Genomic DNA, 15,446 nt, shown 5'->3' with positions numbered 1-15,446 from the left:
GGCTCGCAGAGTGCCGGCCGAGCGGCAGCCAGGCCGCGGGTCACTGCCGGCATCGGCGCGGCCCCGCTCCTGCAGAGGGACGGCTGGCCTGTGCCGCGGGAGGCTCCTGGCCCCGCAGGCGGCAGGACGTGCCCGCTCATTAGCCGATTAACACCTTAATTAAGCGCCATGTAAACGCTAAGGATCTGGTACCTTCAGGGCAGCCGCTGCCAGGATGTAACCGGACTCAGCCCGTGGCTCCGGGCCACTCCCGAGCTCTCACTCTCCAACCACGGGTTTTGAAAATCCCAAGCTTGATTTTGGGTTACTCATCACCCATCTGAGGAAGGCGACCCTGCCCCAACACCGTCACAGCCCCTGTCCTGGTGCCTAGGGGGGATTTACACTCTCACCGGGCACGGCCGACCTTCCCCCACCCATTCCATAACACCACAAAAACCCGACACACCAAACTGTAGAGATAGAGATGTATTTGTGGTGAGGTTGCATATTTAAGACAACTTTATATAATGGTTCTGACACAGAGTTTTGGCATCTTCCAGTGTGTGGCCCTTCTCCCCCCACATTCCTCCACTGCCCCAAAGCACCCCAGGCAGAAGTGGGTGCAGGACAGGGGGGCTCAGTGCCAGCAGGTACCTGCCCTCACACACAGAGGTCTCAGTCCCCTCTGTTTTACAGTACACATCTTGCAACACCCATATCCTTAAAATTGTAGACTGGGAGCATCAGACCTGCTGGGCGGAGAGAGCTGGGACATGGGAGAAAAGTTAGGATGGCACAGATCCATGGAGACAAAAAAACCCCACCAGCTCCTGAGACCCTGCTTTGAGCAGAGTTGGGCCAGATGGGCTCCAAATTGTCCCCAGCTGTGAAGGGTCTTCGAAGATGAAACCAAACCAAGACTTCTCCAGGCAGCATCAGTCTTGGAGAGAAGAATGTTAGAGCCAGCTCCCAAGGACATCCTGGGGGCACTGCAGGGAAGGGGGATGCTTCACTGCAACCCTTCCCAAGAGGAGGTGGCGCCTATTCCCTCTGGAGCAATGGGAAGCAGAAACAGCAGAGGGAGGATGGGGCTGGCCAGATCTCCTCTCGCCACTTTGCATTTTGCCCAGGGAAGCACAGCAGGTCCCAAAAGCTTCTGCCGACATGGGAGAAAAGAAAATGTTGGGTCAAGGAGCTGTGGCACAGGGCAGCCCTCCAGGCACGGCCCATCTGCAGCAGGACATGGGCCCTGTGGATGCTATTGTGGCAGGGGGTCAGGGCGTCCTTCTGCTGAAGTGGAGACAGAAGTGGCAGGGTCTACAGCGCAGCTTGTTGGGCCTGACCCACACACTGAGCACTCCTCACTCACTGCTGCACAACGTATCAGGGCTCCAGACGTTTGGCATAGTTGGGCAGCTGCCCCACAATCTGGGGGCAACCCTGCCCCAAGGCCAACAGGTTACAGGTCCCAGCAGCCCTCGGCAGGAAATGGGCAAACAGCAAAACAACAACAATAATAATAAAATAATAAAAAAGGATGTAAACGACCCAGCACCCTGTCCTGTAGCACCAGGACACCCAAGGGAACAAGGTATGTTACAGTCTCGGGGGAAATGGAGACACAGGGACTTCCCGGCCAATGCGGGGTCTCGTCTCTATTGCACTTTTGCATCATATATATTTCTATATATATATTTATAAAAATACAAACTAAAGGGCTGGGGTGGAAAGGATGAGATGTAAACCCTAAGCCAGCAGCAGCTCCGTGCACATGGCAGGTTTTGACTCATTCTGCTTCTGCCTATCCCCAGTCCCTCATCAGCCCACCAGGGCAGCAGTCAGCAACAAGGGCCCATCCTGCCAAGTTCTAGTCTGGGGTGGGCAGGATGCTGAGCTGGTCAAGAGCCTGCCCACTCACCAGCCATCCCTCCCTCCCTCCCACATCACCCTTTCCTGAAGCTCCAAGGTCTGGAGAAACACACAGCTTTTCCCAGGTGCCTGCCATGCCCCCACAGGGATGGGCACTCCAGCACGCTCTCCCTGGCCAGCAAAGGCTCATTCCCACAGAGATGGGCAAGACGCACCTCATGCCTCTCTGCCCAAAATATCCCACAGGAGAAGGTTTTCCCCTGCCTGGATGTTCCCGTTTTCTCTTCCTTGAGTGACTACGGTGCAAATGGCACAGGGTGATGTGGTCCAGAGACACCCCCCAGATCAGAAACGGAGGATGCTCCCTGCTCCCAAGGCTGCCCTCCGGCTGCTCCTGCTACCTCAGCCGCCCGTCAGGTTTGACAGGCCCCAGTTCTGATTTGGGGTCTGGGGAGAGGGAGCTCCAGGAGGTTTTGCTGCAGGTCTCCAGGGGAGCGCAGGCAGAGGGGCTGCTGACACAGACGTTCGCTGCAGACCAGAAGGTGCCGATGGCAGCGTCCGCCCAGTCCTGCAGCTCCCTGCCCGTCAGCCGCGCCTTCTGCGCCGCATCCTCCTGCGCTGCCTCGGAGCGCGGCAGGCTGAGGATCCCGCCCAGGCCCTGGAAGTTCTGGTCCATGTACTCGTTGCGGGGGGGGCCACCATGCAGCCAGCTGCTGTCGTCTGGGAAGGAAAGGGAGAGAAAAGAGAGGGGATGAGCAGTGCAGCAACATTCTGGCACCCTGCAGGTCCCACCCCCAACTCCAGCTGGGGCACGGCACCCCATTCCTTTGCAACCCCAGCTCCCGTCCAGCACAAGGAAAAGGATGCTGCTGCAGGAAGGATCTCACTGACACGGGCCAATGGGTTTTCCACAGCTGCCAAGAGGACATCTCAGTCTAAGGATTCACATGGGCAAGGGGCACCAGTGCAAAACTGGCTCCAGCCTGGTCATCAGCTGCAGCCCAGGGGGGCCAATACAGGGGGGAAGCACTTTGGACTGCCCACAGGGACACCCTCTCATCCAGCCCCAAACTCCAGAGCATCCTCACCTTTCCTGAGAGGCTGCTTGCTGTTGAAGGTCTGAGGCACCACCAGGAACTGGTTCTCCCCCAGAGGCTCCCAGAACTGGAGGAGGCGGATGGTCCAGACACCAGGGCGCAGGGGATGGTTGAGGGGGGGCTTGTACTGGGTGAACTCTGCCTCAGCATCCACCGTGATGTCGTAGGAGGCGGCAATGACGTAGGTGGGGTCAATCCACACCACCGTGGCCGTCAAGTTGGGGCCCCGTGACCACTTCTGCATGGCCACCGGCTCATCAAAAGGCCCCATCAAGCCTCCAAAATTGCGGAAGAGTCTTTCCTTGGGGTCCCACTCTGTGCCCACCTGGAGGGACAGGAAGCACAAGCAGTGGGACACTGGGCAAGGAGACACTATCAGCTGAGGTTCTGTGTTTGACCTCCCCAAAACAGAGAACATATGAACATTGGCGTCCAAAGCAATGGACACTCCACAGATCATGCGCCAGCACTAATTCAGCTGTGCAAGGCCTCCTGCAGCTGCAGGCACTGGATCTTACCTGCCTCTGAAAGATCCCCTGAAGGCCTACTCACCAACAATCAGCTCCTCACAAATAAACCAAACTCCCAGATAAAGGTTTCTTTTCAGAAACAATAGCAGCTCAGTGTCCTTCTGTCCCCATTGCATGCAGGTGGGGCAGAGGAGGAATGGCAGCACAGTGTGGGAGAGCCAGGGAGAAAAGTGCCACATTTACCTCTAGGTTTTGCAAGCGGTTTGCCTGCCCTCCATGACCGGACAGCTTCAGAGCTCCTTGGGGCATCATCCACATCTCCAAGGATTCAGTCTGCCCAGTTGCCAAATTTTGCACTTCCTGCATCACCAGGTAACCCTGGAAACGGTCGTCATAGAAATATAAGTGCACACTGGAGGGGAATCCTTGAGGCTCAAATCTGGAGAGACAGACAGAGAGGTTGCATATCTGAGCATAAGCATACTTCCAGCACAAGATAAAGGTCTCCATTTGGAGCCTGGGTTGAGACCACAGAAAATCCCCTACCTGCAGAGCTCATCAGCCTTGGCTGCCGGCGTGGAAGAGGCTTTGCGGAGCCCCAGCCTGGAGAAGGCTGTATAGAAGGTGAGGGTGACATCGGTGAGGCCGCCCAGCCCATCCACACGGTCGTAGACGTTTTCCCAGTAGGCCTTGATGGCCGGGGTGTTGGCGGGGTAGCTGCCGTAGAGGTGCGTGTCCAGGATCTCCAGCACCTCCTGATTCACCGTCGACTCAAACTTGCGGGCAAAGAAGGTGGGTCTGGAGAGTTGCTGGAAGAGCACGGGCATTTCTAACAATGTTGGGGGCACCCACTCTGCCCTCCCACTCCAGCAGGATCCATCCTACCCACTTTGAAGGCACAGGCAAAGGAGCAGCACGGCACAGCCAGCCTGAATGTGGGATCCTCTCTGACACCAACAGTTACTGGGAATGCAGATGGGTTCCCATCTCTCCCACCACCTTCCCCTTTCTGTGCCCAGAACTAGCCATGTGTCATCCAGCTCCTTTGCTGCAATCTTTACTCTGATAAGCCCCCACCCACCAGAGCCCTGCTGAGCCCTGCATTAGCTCTGGCCAAGTGGCACAGCCTGCAGGAACAGTGTCTTGGGCTCTGCAAGCCTGGAACTGCTGGAAAATCTTGCCACAACTGCTCTCTTCAGGGCTTGCTCTATCTCCCCCAAGCCTCCCGTGTTCAGTCCACATCCCCACACACTGAGAGCATGGGAGACATTTCATCACAAGGCATTTTGACCTGCCAAAGAAACAGCACTCTGAATGGGTTTTACTATAAAGGCATTTCCCTCAAGTGATACATTTGCAGGGAAAGAGCAGGAAAACAGGAGAGAAAGTCTAGGAATAGGAGCAATGCTGCAAGCAGAACCCTGGCTGCAGGGCAGGACAAGTCAGGATAATCAGGATACCTACTGCCTGTTCACAGACACATCTACACTGAGCCCCACTGGGGAACCTGATCATGCTCCAGTCTCTTGCAGGGACATGCACAGCAGCCGGCACTGCAGCCAGGGTGCCCACAGGACAGCTCAGAGAGAAGAGGACAGGGCAGGGAAAAAGCAGGAAGAGAAAGGAGGATCTTTTTCACCTGTAGCCGAAGGAAGTCCTGGGGTTTGAAGTCATTTGGGGAGCACCCGCACCAGTCGACTATGTGTTTATATTGGCACTTACAGCCCAGCTTCCGGTTCCAGTTGGTCACTCGGAGGTTGTTATCGACCAGCGTCTCGCAGGCGTGGCTGTTCTCCAGGACCGTGTGGAAGAAGGACTGTGCAAGGCAGAAAAGGGGCAGGACACCAGGTGGGATGAAGGACAGGTGGTTAATGGAGAACCCCACTCATACAGAAGGGCAGACCTCAACTGCTACTGAACAGAAATTTCCCCGTTCCCAGTAGAGGGCAATATTTGAGGGACCAGGCTTGCACCAGTCCTCATCTGGGCCAGAGGGTGACTGGACCTAAAGCTGGCTTGTGTGTAAGCATTGACCCCTGACCTATCTGCTCCTCTCTTCCCTCTTTCATACCTAAGTCTGGAAAAGGGGAGGCACAAAACTGCCTGAACAGAACCAGCAACACCCTTTGCAGGTACCCAGAGCAGGGATGAAGTGGGAAAGATATGTGTGGGAAGAACGTGGGAAGAAAATCTGCCCTGTGGCCCACAGGCAGCACCCACCTCAGCTGGCAGGAGTGTGTAGGTGTAGAACTGGCGCAGCTGGGACACCAGCTGGTCCTCAGCATAGACCACATACTCCACAAAGCTGCGTGTCAGCGAGAACCAGTCAGAGCCCCCGTCCACCACGATGCCCTCGGGGATGCGGCGCTCGCCCAGGCGCCACATGTGGGAGTCACACTCGTGGAACAAGCGGTCCAGGCCCTGCTTCTTGATAAACCTGGGCATGGGGATGAGGAGTTAGGAGTGTCAACCACCTTGCAAAGTGCAGATGCAGAACATCCCCTCCCTGCCACAGCTGTTTCAGTTATTTTCTGAAACCCCTCATTTTCTGTTCCTCCAGTTCAGCTCTGCCTCTAGCTGAGATTACCTGGCGTTGTCTCGGCCATGTGACTTCAGGAAGTTCTTATCTCGGTATTTGGACAGGAACATCACCAGTTCATCATTGGTCCTGAGGTGGAAATCAGGAATCATTAATACTGCTGGGGTGAAGCAGCCCAGTAAACACCCATTCTGCAAGAGCCAAGGAACACAAAGCTGCTGACTCAAAACCTTGTTCCACCACTGGGCAGACACAGACACAGCCTCTCTGCTGTCTCATGCTTCACATACACGTTCTCCTACAAAACCCAGACCACAGGAAAAAAGAGCTTCGGAGGTACTTGTTGGGCTCCTCTGCCTACATGGGTCCAGCCTGGCCCCAGAGCACCATCACCAGCATGTGGGTGCAATCTCCAACCCCCTCAGCTCCCTTCTCCTTCCTGCCCCTCCCAAAACTTCTGCACCCCCAAACAGCCCCAACACTCCAGCCCCCTCCCCTGCCCCAGTAAGGCACTCACCTTGTGGGGTAATCAGTGGCACTCAGGTTGATGAAGAAGTCCCAGGGCCACTCAGACAGTTCCAGCAGGTCCTTCATGCTCCGCAGGTACATCTTCAGCAAGCTGGCACCTCCCCAGATGGTCACCATGCGCCAGGGGGTCACACGGATGTTGGGGTAGTGCCGGGCCAGCTCCACAGCCTCGCGATGGAGGTAGTTGGAGCGCTGCCAGGGAACAGGGCTCACCCTCAGCAAGGAGCACATCCTCCCTGCCACCAGCCCAGAGTCAGCCCTTGCAGCAGCCTCCACAAGGAGAGAAGCATCAAACAGGGCAGGGGGGATAGATCTTGCTTCCGTGGGGTTGCAGAAGTAGCGGCAGAGGGTTACAGCTCCACAGCAGCGAGGACTAACCCTACCCAGCCACTTTCCTCACTCACCACCACCCATGCCTCAGCTCTGCTCCCTCTCCCAGGGACCCACGGAGCACTGTTAGCACCCACTCCCTCACCCCTGCACACACCTTGTCAACGTGGATGTAGAAGAAGTGCTGCTGGTGGTACACGGCCTTGATGAGCCGCTTCAGCTGGCGGATGGCCCTGCCATGCACCACCAGCATGTAGGCAATGCGCACAGGCTTGCTGGGGGGCCCCTGCTGCAGCCGGCTTTCGTCCCACTGGATCACAGGGCTGACCTTGCCTGCATGGGGAGGGAGAGGGCTGTCAGCCACCCCCATCCTTGGTGTCTACTACCTGGAGCTCCTGAGCAAGGCAGGGGACAGCAGGGAAGCACTCAGCCTTGGGCAAACCCCAAACTGGCTGCAGTCCCAGGGCATGGTGGCACATGCAGCCCCTTGTGTTACACTGATGGGGGATTTTGGAAAAGGGGATGGCTTCCCCTGGTGCCTCAAAACAGAAAATGCAGCTGAGCCTGGCTCTGACCCCTGCAGAACTGCAGAGTAGGATGAACAATTTAAGGCAGCTGGCACAACTTTGACTGGATTACAGAGGCAGAGGTAATCTGGGAATCAGTGACAGATTGAGGCTGCTGTTTGCCAGGTGGGACAGCTTGGTGACATACAGAAGGTGGCCTACCAGCCTCACAGGGATATTCTCAATGCCCAGGGTAACCAGGAGAACTCCAGTAGGACTCACCTGAGAGCTGGCAGTGGCGAGGCACGGACTGGGGCATGAGGCTGCCAGCCCGGTGCAGACACACCACGTTGGCAATCTCCTGTTGGCACTGTTTGCTGCTGGCCCGGGCCAGCGCCGACAGGGCGTCCTTGCCCGTGATTTCGCACTTGGGGGTGAAGCTGTTGTCAGTGGGCTGAGGAGCCCCCTCCACGCTGCCCGTGTCCCCCTGCTGGAAGATGGCCAGCTGGGCCTCCCCACGCAGCTCCGACAGGTTCCTGTGGCTGGAGGAATCCAGCATGGCCGGCAGGCGCCAGCCCGGTTTGTGCCTGGCCGTGACGGCTCTCACCACCTTGGACACGGCGGCCCCGGCGCTGTCCGGCCGGCCCCGCCAGCGGCCGTGCTTGCGGCCGGCGCTGCTGCGGCGCCCGGCAGAGCTGTCCGAGTCCTTGGAGCCGTCGCTGCTCTCGGGAAAGCCAGCCTTCTTCTGCCGCTCCTGGGGTGTTCATGTGCATGCACAAGAGAGGACAGACAGCATTAACTTGGGCCTGCTGCTCCCTAGATCTGTCAGCATCCTCCTCAGAGCATCCGCTCCCAGTCCCCACAGAGCTCAATGCTGCAGCATGACAGGCTCCAGGAGCAACTGCTGAGCAGCACAGGACATTACACAGCCCCTTCATCACCCAAAACCCCAGGCTAAGACCCAACAGCAGCCCCCTGCCCACATCCCCATCATGAGGGTAGCCAGTCTCACTCTCTGGGGCTGGGCTGCAGACTAAATGGACACAGTGGGTTGTGTCTGCACCAGCCACCCTCTGAGGTGTGCCCACCTGCAGAGACATCGCTAATGCTGGAGATAAGCACTGGACTGTACTTGCTGGTGATGGTCATTTCACTGTGAGATTATTGGACCAACTCTTCCCTGCCATGACCATGCTGTGAACCCAAGCCCAGCACAGCCAGAGTCACAGGCAGCCACAGCTGTGCTCTCTGGGCTGAAAGCACTGGACAGGAATAGACCAAGGCCCTGCCCATGCACCCCTCCCTGGATCCTGGCTCCTCATGCTGGGCTGGGGCAGGCACTGCCATCACCACCTTCCCTAGAAATCCAGTCACAAACCTCCTGTGGACCCCAGCAGATGTGCAAAGGGAGCACTCAATTACGCTTTGTTACCTCTGCCAGGCTGGCTGAGCAGCAGAGACAGCCAGCCTTGGGGAGAGCAGGGAGCTGGGAGGTTTGGGTGCTGCTCTCGTGGGAAGGAACTTTCCCAGAGAGTGCACCCGTGATGGCAGGGCCATGTGCTCCAGCTCTGCAGGCACTCCTGGATGACAGACAGGCAGCTGCCTGCTCCAGCCCAGCCTCCCAGGGCTGTTCCACACAACCCCCAAACTCTGCCCAGCAGCTGTGCCAGGCACCACGGGCAGCTGTAAGGAACAACCACGGGTGTTCCTGAGCAGCAGCAGCTCACAAGGATGGACAGATGCCTCACAAGGACAGCAGAACTGAACCAGCCCCTGGCACAAGACTCCCCTGAGGGTGCAGCTGCTGGGAACGTCACAGCCAGGAGAAAGCACAGAGTGAAAAGGCTGGAAAGCATCTGGCGTGATCTGCCCATTTCAGAGTCCTCACACTACCCATGGTGTGCTGGCACAGCCATGGCCAAACCACTGCTTAAATCCCAAAGGGTTGGTTCAGCAGGGATCAGCCAAGCCTGCCTCCACCCAGACAGGTGTCACAGGCAGTGACCCTTCATTAGTCACCATGCAGGACCATCTGCTCCAGAGCTATAAACCTGTTTTCCCCACAGAGCATCACAGGAAAGGGCAGCTGGAAGGCCACAAGTGAGGAGACAGCATCTTCCATGCTCCTACAGGAAGAGACTTGCTGATCCCACTCACATCCTGCACTCCCCAACACACCTGACTGTGGGGACACCCCCTGTTCAACTCCCACCTGTGGTTACAGTCCTGCTCATCCCCCTGGAAGGAGCCCTGTTCCCAGCTCAGGACCATGCCTGGCTGCCTCTCCCAGCAGGGAAGTTGTTAGAAGCATTGCCAGCCCTTCCAGAGCTGCCAGCCAAGGAATTCCAGGGTTTCTAATTATTGCACCACAGCACTGATCCCTCCAGCCCAGCCTGGCAGGGAATGGCTCTGGCCACATTGTTCTGCTGTACTGGAGACCTGTGTGGGACAGCCAGTGAGGGTCCCCATCCCCTCCTCCTGACACACAGATGACTCCAGGTGCCAGCCAGAGCTCACTTAGAATCACAGAATCATTTAGGTTACAAAGACTCACTAAGATCACCCAACTATTAAACCCCGGTCAAAGCCACCACTAAAACATGCCCCCAGGTGCCACATCTACCCATCTTTTAGATACCTCCAGAGTCTGTGACTCCACCACTTCCTCACCCAGCCTGTGCAAGAACTTCACAGCCCTTCTGGTGACAGTTTTCACTAATATCCAACCTAAACCGCCCCGCTATAACTCGAGACCATTTCCTCTTGTCCTGCTGCCTGTTACTGGAGAGACTTGTCCTGTTCTGCTCCCTCCAATGTGACACTGCTGCCCCAGAGTGAAACAGAGCCATGGGGCATGTGTGCACCTGCACCCCATCCCCTGCACTGTGCCATGGGGCCCAGTACAGCTAACAGCCCCTGGTTTCTGCAGGATTCCCTCTCTGCGTGGCTGACAGGTTTCTGCACACACCAGCACTCATCAGACAAAAGCAGCACCAAAATGTTCCAAAGTCATCGGAGGAATCCCGAGTTAAAATGGCTGGAGTAAGTCCCCTAAAAAAAACTCTGTCAGGACAAGTAACTATCAAGGAATCTCTTCTCAAGAAGAAAAGACACTTCATAGGAAGCTTCTCCTGTGGCCACAGCACACAGAGGACACCAACACACCAGCCCCAGAGAGGTGCCACCTCCTGCCTGGACAGACAGGAGACCAAGTTGGTAAAACACTGCAGTGACAGATCCTCTTCTCCACCCACAAGGAAACTCTGTGGTTTGAGTTTTACTGCTGCCAACCCCACCACGGACTAAGAGCTTCAGGAAGCTTCTGTGCTCATCCAGGAGCTGTGGGTGTCACAATGACAGAGGCAGGATCGCTCTGGTCTCTCAGGCTGCCACTTGTGTGGGGAGACACTCATGCTGACCACAGCAGGAGTGGGAATTTCCTCTCTCATCCATCAGTTTGGATAGGAATTGTGTTGTTTGATCCTGGTGGAACAAGATTGATTTGGTTTCCAGGGGGAAACACAGTGCTGATAGGCAGATGGACACAGACCCAAATACTCCTGGTCTGCACTCCATAAAGAATCTGCTTGGTAAGCAGAGGGTGCCTTGCAGGACCCCAAAATAGGGCTTGGGAAGAGAACTGATGGATCCAAGAGGCACAGCCAGCTCCACAGCACTCCCAGGACTCAGTGTCCCTGACTGTCTCCACAGCCCATTCATGCTGGGCATGAGCTGTGCCCATTAGTGGGAAGGAGCCATTTACTGTGGCAATTAAGAAATCCCAAACTGCCATGAATCCTCTCAGGCCTGCAAGGTCAGACTCTCCTGGGACTGCTCCTCTGGCTTTACCAGAAATGCCCTTAGGGAAATGGTGTCTCCTCTAGGTCTGGCCAAAATCAGACAGCAGGCACAGAGACCAAGAGCTTTGCATTTTGTAAGAATTGAGGTTAATTGGACTTTTCCCAGCTTGCTAATGGGTTCAGGCTGTCTGTGAAGTTAAGGATGGTTCTTGTCTTCTCCAAAGAGGCTTTCAACTGCCAGGACTGCTGGTGGTGAACCAACTCCTCTCCAGGAAAGGGGACCCATGGCCAAAGCTGTTCAGCTGCCCAGCTCAGGGATGAGACATGGGGAAACCAAGCAAGGCAGAATGAGGCAGCCCAGGAGGCTGTGAAGGGCAGGAGCAGAGAACAGCAGACAAACAGTGCAGGATGGGACAGAGGGAAGGAGAAGCCAGGATGGGTGAAGTAATTTGATCAAGGTTACAGAAGAGGCAAAGGAGCAGTTGGGCACTCCTTGGTGCCAGATCAGTCTGCTCTCATGCTTCCAGTGCCTCCAGATCACGATCCTCTCCTCGGAGCCACATTCACTCCCTGGTTCTGTGCTGGTGATGGGCATATGGCAGCACATGAGGGTGCTCATGGCCATTTCCTGAGGGCCAGGAGGAGCCCTGAGCTGGGAATTCACCTGCTGAATGAGAGGTGTCACTCCAGAGACCTTCCCCACAGCACGGGGCTGCCTGCTCCCCTTCTCACCTCTGTGCTCTCAAGGAAAGCCTCCTAGACCTGCTGGCCATGGGATCACCCTCCACACGAGGGAGGCAACAGGAGGCTTCAGCCACCGGTGCACACAGACATAGCAGACCTGGACACAGTCTGGGCAGTTCCCAACAAATAAACAAAACCAAATTAACAACCCAGGGGTGGGAGCTTTGTTTGAAGGTGGCAGCAATGGTTCATCAGCCTGGGTTCTCTTTGATACCTTCTCTGTGTCTGACCTTGGGCAAACTCCTTGACCAGACCATGCCTCAGTTTCCCCACACTCACAAGAAAGAAGTGATGCATTTGGCCTTAGCAGGGTGCTCTGGTATAGAGACATCAGCAGCTCCAAAAGGTCCTTGTACTCTGCCACTTCACAGGAACACCTCTCACCAGAACAGCTACACAGGCACTGACACAAACCTGCCAGCTCTCTGAACTCCATGGTTTTTGATTTGGGTGTCCCTGACCCCAGTTCCCCACAACATCCCCCAAACCACAAGTGCAAGATCTCCATCAAGTCCCTCATACTCCTCACTTTATGCCAGACCCAAAACAAACCCCCTGGGCCACCAGCTCCCCTTCTCAGGTGCTGTGACCCTGCACCGCTGCAGCCAGAAGTGCCCAGGCAACCTCCCACTGCCCACCCCACCCCCAGCACCTTCAGCAGCCTGAGGCTGCAGGACCCCCATCCCAGGAACCCCATCCTGGCTCTGGGCATTGCCAACCCCACCCTGGGAACCCCATCCTGGCTCTGGGCATTGCCATCCCCACAGAGCCCATCCCAGGAACCCCATCCTGGCTCTGGGCCTTGCCAACCCCACAGAGCCCATCCCAGGAACCCCACAGAGCCCATCCCAGGAATCCCATCCCGGCTCTGGGCATTGCCACCCCCACAGAGCCCACCCCGGGAACCCCATCCCGGCTCTGGGCCTTGCCATCCCCACAGAGCCACCCCGGGAACCCCATCCTGGCTCTGGGCATTGCCAACCCCACAGAGCCCACCCCAGGAGCCCCATCCCGGCTCTGGGCCTTGCCAACCCCACCGAGCCCACTCTCTTTGTCCCCGCCCCAGCCCCCGAGCAAGGGCACACTCGCTATCCCCAGGGCACTGTCCCTCCCCAGGGCTCCCCCACGAAACCCCGTCACAGCACCCATCGCCCTCCCAAGATCCCCAGGCCCTCAGCCCACCTCCAGCCCCTCGGGCCTCCTCGGTCCCCGCGTGGTCCTCAGCCCCCTCACGGCCCCCCAGCCCTTTCATCGCCCTCCTTCAGCACGGCCCACACCCCCTCCACCGTGCCCCCGGCAGGCCCCGGCCGCCCCCCTCCCTCCCTCCCTCCCGCGGCACACCTCGGCCAGGCCCTCCTCATCGAGGCCGGCGGAGCTCCAGAGCACGAGTCCCTGGAGCAGGAGGATGGCGAGAGCCGTGGCGGCCGCCAGCCGGTAGCGCCGCACCAGCTTCCGCGCCCGCCCGCCGGCCACCATCGCCCCGCCGGCCACCATGGCCCGCCGCGCCGCCAACACAGCTGCGCATGCGCGGGCACGGAGGGGCGGGGCTGGGGCTGCCTGGGGCGGGGCGGGCGGAGGGGGCGGGGCCTGTGAGGGAATGTGGGCGTGTAAATGAGAGTGAATGAGTGTGAGGTAATTAGTGTGTGAACCGCTAATTAATGAGTAAATGTGAGAGTGAATGAATGTGAGTGTGAGCTAATTAGTGTGTGAGCACCTAATTAATGTGAGCAAATGTGAGAGTGAATGAATGTGAGGTAATTAGTGTGTGAACAGCTAATTAATGTGAATAAATGTGAGAGTGAATGAGTGTGAGTGTGAGCTAATTAGTGTGTGAACCACTAATTAATGTGAGTAAATGTGAGGGTGAATGAATGTGAGCTAATTAGTGTGCGAACCACTAATTAATGTGAGTAAATGTGAGAGTGAATGAATGTGAGCTAATTAGTGTGTGAGCAGCTAATTAATGAGTAAATGTGAGAGTGAATGAGTGTGAGTGAGAGCTAATTAGTGTGTGAACAGCTAATTAATGTGAGTAAATGTGAGAGTGAATGAGTGTGAGTGTGAGCTAATTAGTGTGTGACCAGCTAATTAATGTGAGTAAATGTGAGAGTGAATGAATGTGAGGTAATTAGTGTGTGAACTGCTAATTAATGTGAGTAAATGTGAGAGTGAATGAGTGTGAGTGTGAGCTAATTAGTGTGTGAACCGCTAATTAATGTGAGTAAATGTGAGGGTGAATGAATGTGAGTGTGAGCTAATTAATGTGAGTGTGAGCTAATTAATGTGAGCATGTAAGTAAATGTGAGAGTGAATGAATGTGAGTGTGAGGTAATTAGTGTGTGAACAGCTAATTAATGTGAGTAAATGTGAGAGTGAATGAATGTGTGATCTAAATAATGTGTGAGCTAATTAATGTGAATAAATGTGAGAGCTGATTAATGTGAGTGTGAGCTAATTAATGTAAGCATGTAAGTAAATGTGAGAGTGAATGAATGTGAGCTAATTAGTGTGTGAACCGCTAATTAATGTGAGTAAATGTGAGAGTGAATGAATGCGAGTGTGAGCTAAATATCGTGAGTGTGAGCTAATTCATGTGAGAGCTAATTCATGTGAGTAAATGTGAGCTAATTAGTGAGAGAGTGAGCTAATTAATGTGAGTAAAAGTGAGAGTGAATGAATGTGTTTGAGCTAATTAATGTGAGCATGTAAGCATGTAATGTGAGAGTGAATGAATGTGAGTGTGAGCTAATTAATGTGAGTAAATGTGAGAGTGAATGAATGTGAGGTAATTAGTGTGTGAGCAGCTAATTAATGTGAGTAAATGTGAGAGTGAATGAATCTGAGCTAACTAGCGTGAAAGTGAGCTAATTAATGTTAATGTGAGTGTGAGCTAATTAATGTGAGTGTGAGCTAATTAATGTAAGCATGTGAGTAAATGTGAGAGTGAATGAATGTGAGCTAATTAGTGTGTGAGCTAATTAATGTGAGTAAAAGTGAGAGTGAATGAATGCGAGTGTGAGCTAAATATCGTGAGTGTGAGCTAATTAATGTGAGAGCTAACTCATGTGAGTAAATGTGAGCTAATTAGTGTGAGAGTGAGCTAATTAATGTGAGTAAAAGTGACAGTGAATGAATGTGAGTTTGAGCTAATTAATGTGAGCATGTAAGTAAATGTGAGAGTGAATGAATGTGAGCTAGTTAGTGTGTGAGCTAATTAATGTCAGTAAAAGTGAGAGTGAATGAATGCGAGTGTGAGCTAATTTGTGTGAGTGTGAGCTAATTTGTGTGAGTGTGAGCTAATTCATGTAAATGTGAGTTAATTAGTGTGAGAGTGAGTTAATTAATGTAAATGTGTGAATGAATTAGCAAGTGTGAGCTAATTCATGTGTGATCTAATTAATGTGAGTGTGAGCTAATTAATGTGAGAGGGAATGAATGTGAGTGTGAGCTAATTTGTGTGAGTGTGAGCTAATTCATGTGAGAGCTAACTCATGTGAGTAAATGGGAGCTAACTAGTGTGAGTGAGCTAATTAATGTAAATGTGAGAATGAATGAATGCAAGTGTGAGCTAATTAATGTGA

General features: G+C 54.7%; 1 protein-coding gene across 1 annotated transcript; it reads right to left on the bottom strand.

Moving 5' to 3' along the window:
• Positions 1-453: 453 nt before the first annotated feature.
• XYLT2 (xylosyltransferase 2) lies at positions 454-13,356 on the bottom strand. The gene is made up of 11 exons (XM_058038999.1): positions 13,207-13,356; positions 7,604-8,075; positions 6,973-7,148; positions 6,475-6,677; positions 6,006-6,086; positions 5,639-5,855; positions 5,058-5,234; positions 3,965-4,227; positions 3,662-3,857; positions 2,940-3,273; positions 454-2,571 (listed from the first exon to the last, which is right to left on the bottom strand). The coding sequence occupies exons 1-11, from the start codon at positions 13,339-13,341 to the stop codon at positions 2,249-2,251; spliced, it is 2,577 nt and encodes an 858-aa protein (XP_057894982.1). The 5' UTR covers positions 13,342-13,356; the 3' UTR covers positions 454-2,248.
• Between the last annotated feature and the right edge of the window lie 2,090 nt (positions 13,357-15,446).

This window comes from Melospiza georgiana, chromosome 21, assembly GCF_028018845.1.
Source record: "Melospiza georgiana isolate bMelGeo1 chromosome 21, bMelGeo1.pri, whole genome shotgun sequence".
Classification (NCBI taxonomy): domain Eukaryota; kingdom Metazoa; phylum Chordata; class Aves; order Passeriformes; family Passerellidae; genus Melospiza; species Melospiza georgiana.
The sequence above is the reverse complement of the archived record's forward strand: the minus strand, read 5'-3'. Positions and strand labels throughout refer to the sequence as shown.

What these genes read in the sequence shown, in the direction of transcription:
- XYLT2 (XM_058038999.1), bottom strand. Translation starts at nt 13,341, where the DNA reads ATGGTGGCCGGCGGGCGGGCGCGGAAGCTGGTGCGGCGCTACCGGCTG. An exon ending in GCCACTGATTACCCCACAAG is followed by an intron (nt 6,087 to 6,474) that starts GTGAGTGCCTTA and finishes TTTCCACCTCAG; the next exon opens with GACCAATGATGAACTGGTGA. An exon ending in CAAGCAGCCTCTCAGGAAAG is followed by an intron (nt 2,572 to 2,939) that starts GTGAGGATGCTC and finishes TTTCCTTCCCAG; the next exon opens with ACGACAGCAGCTGGCTGCAT.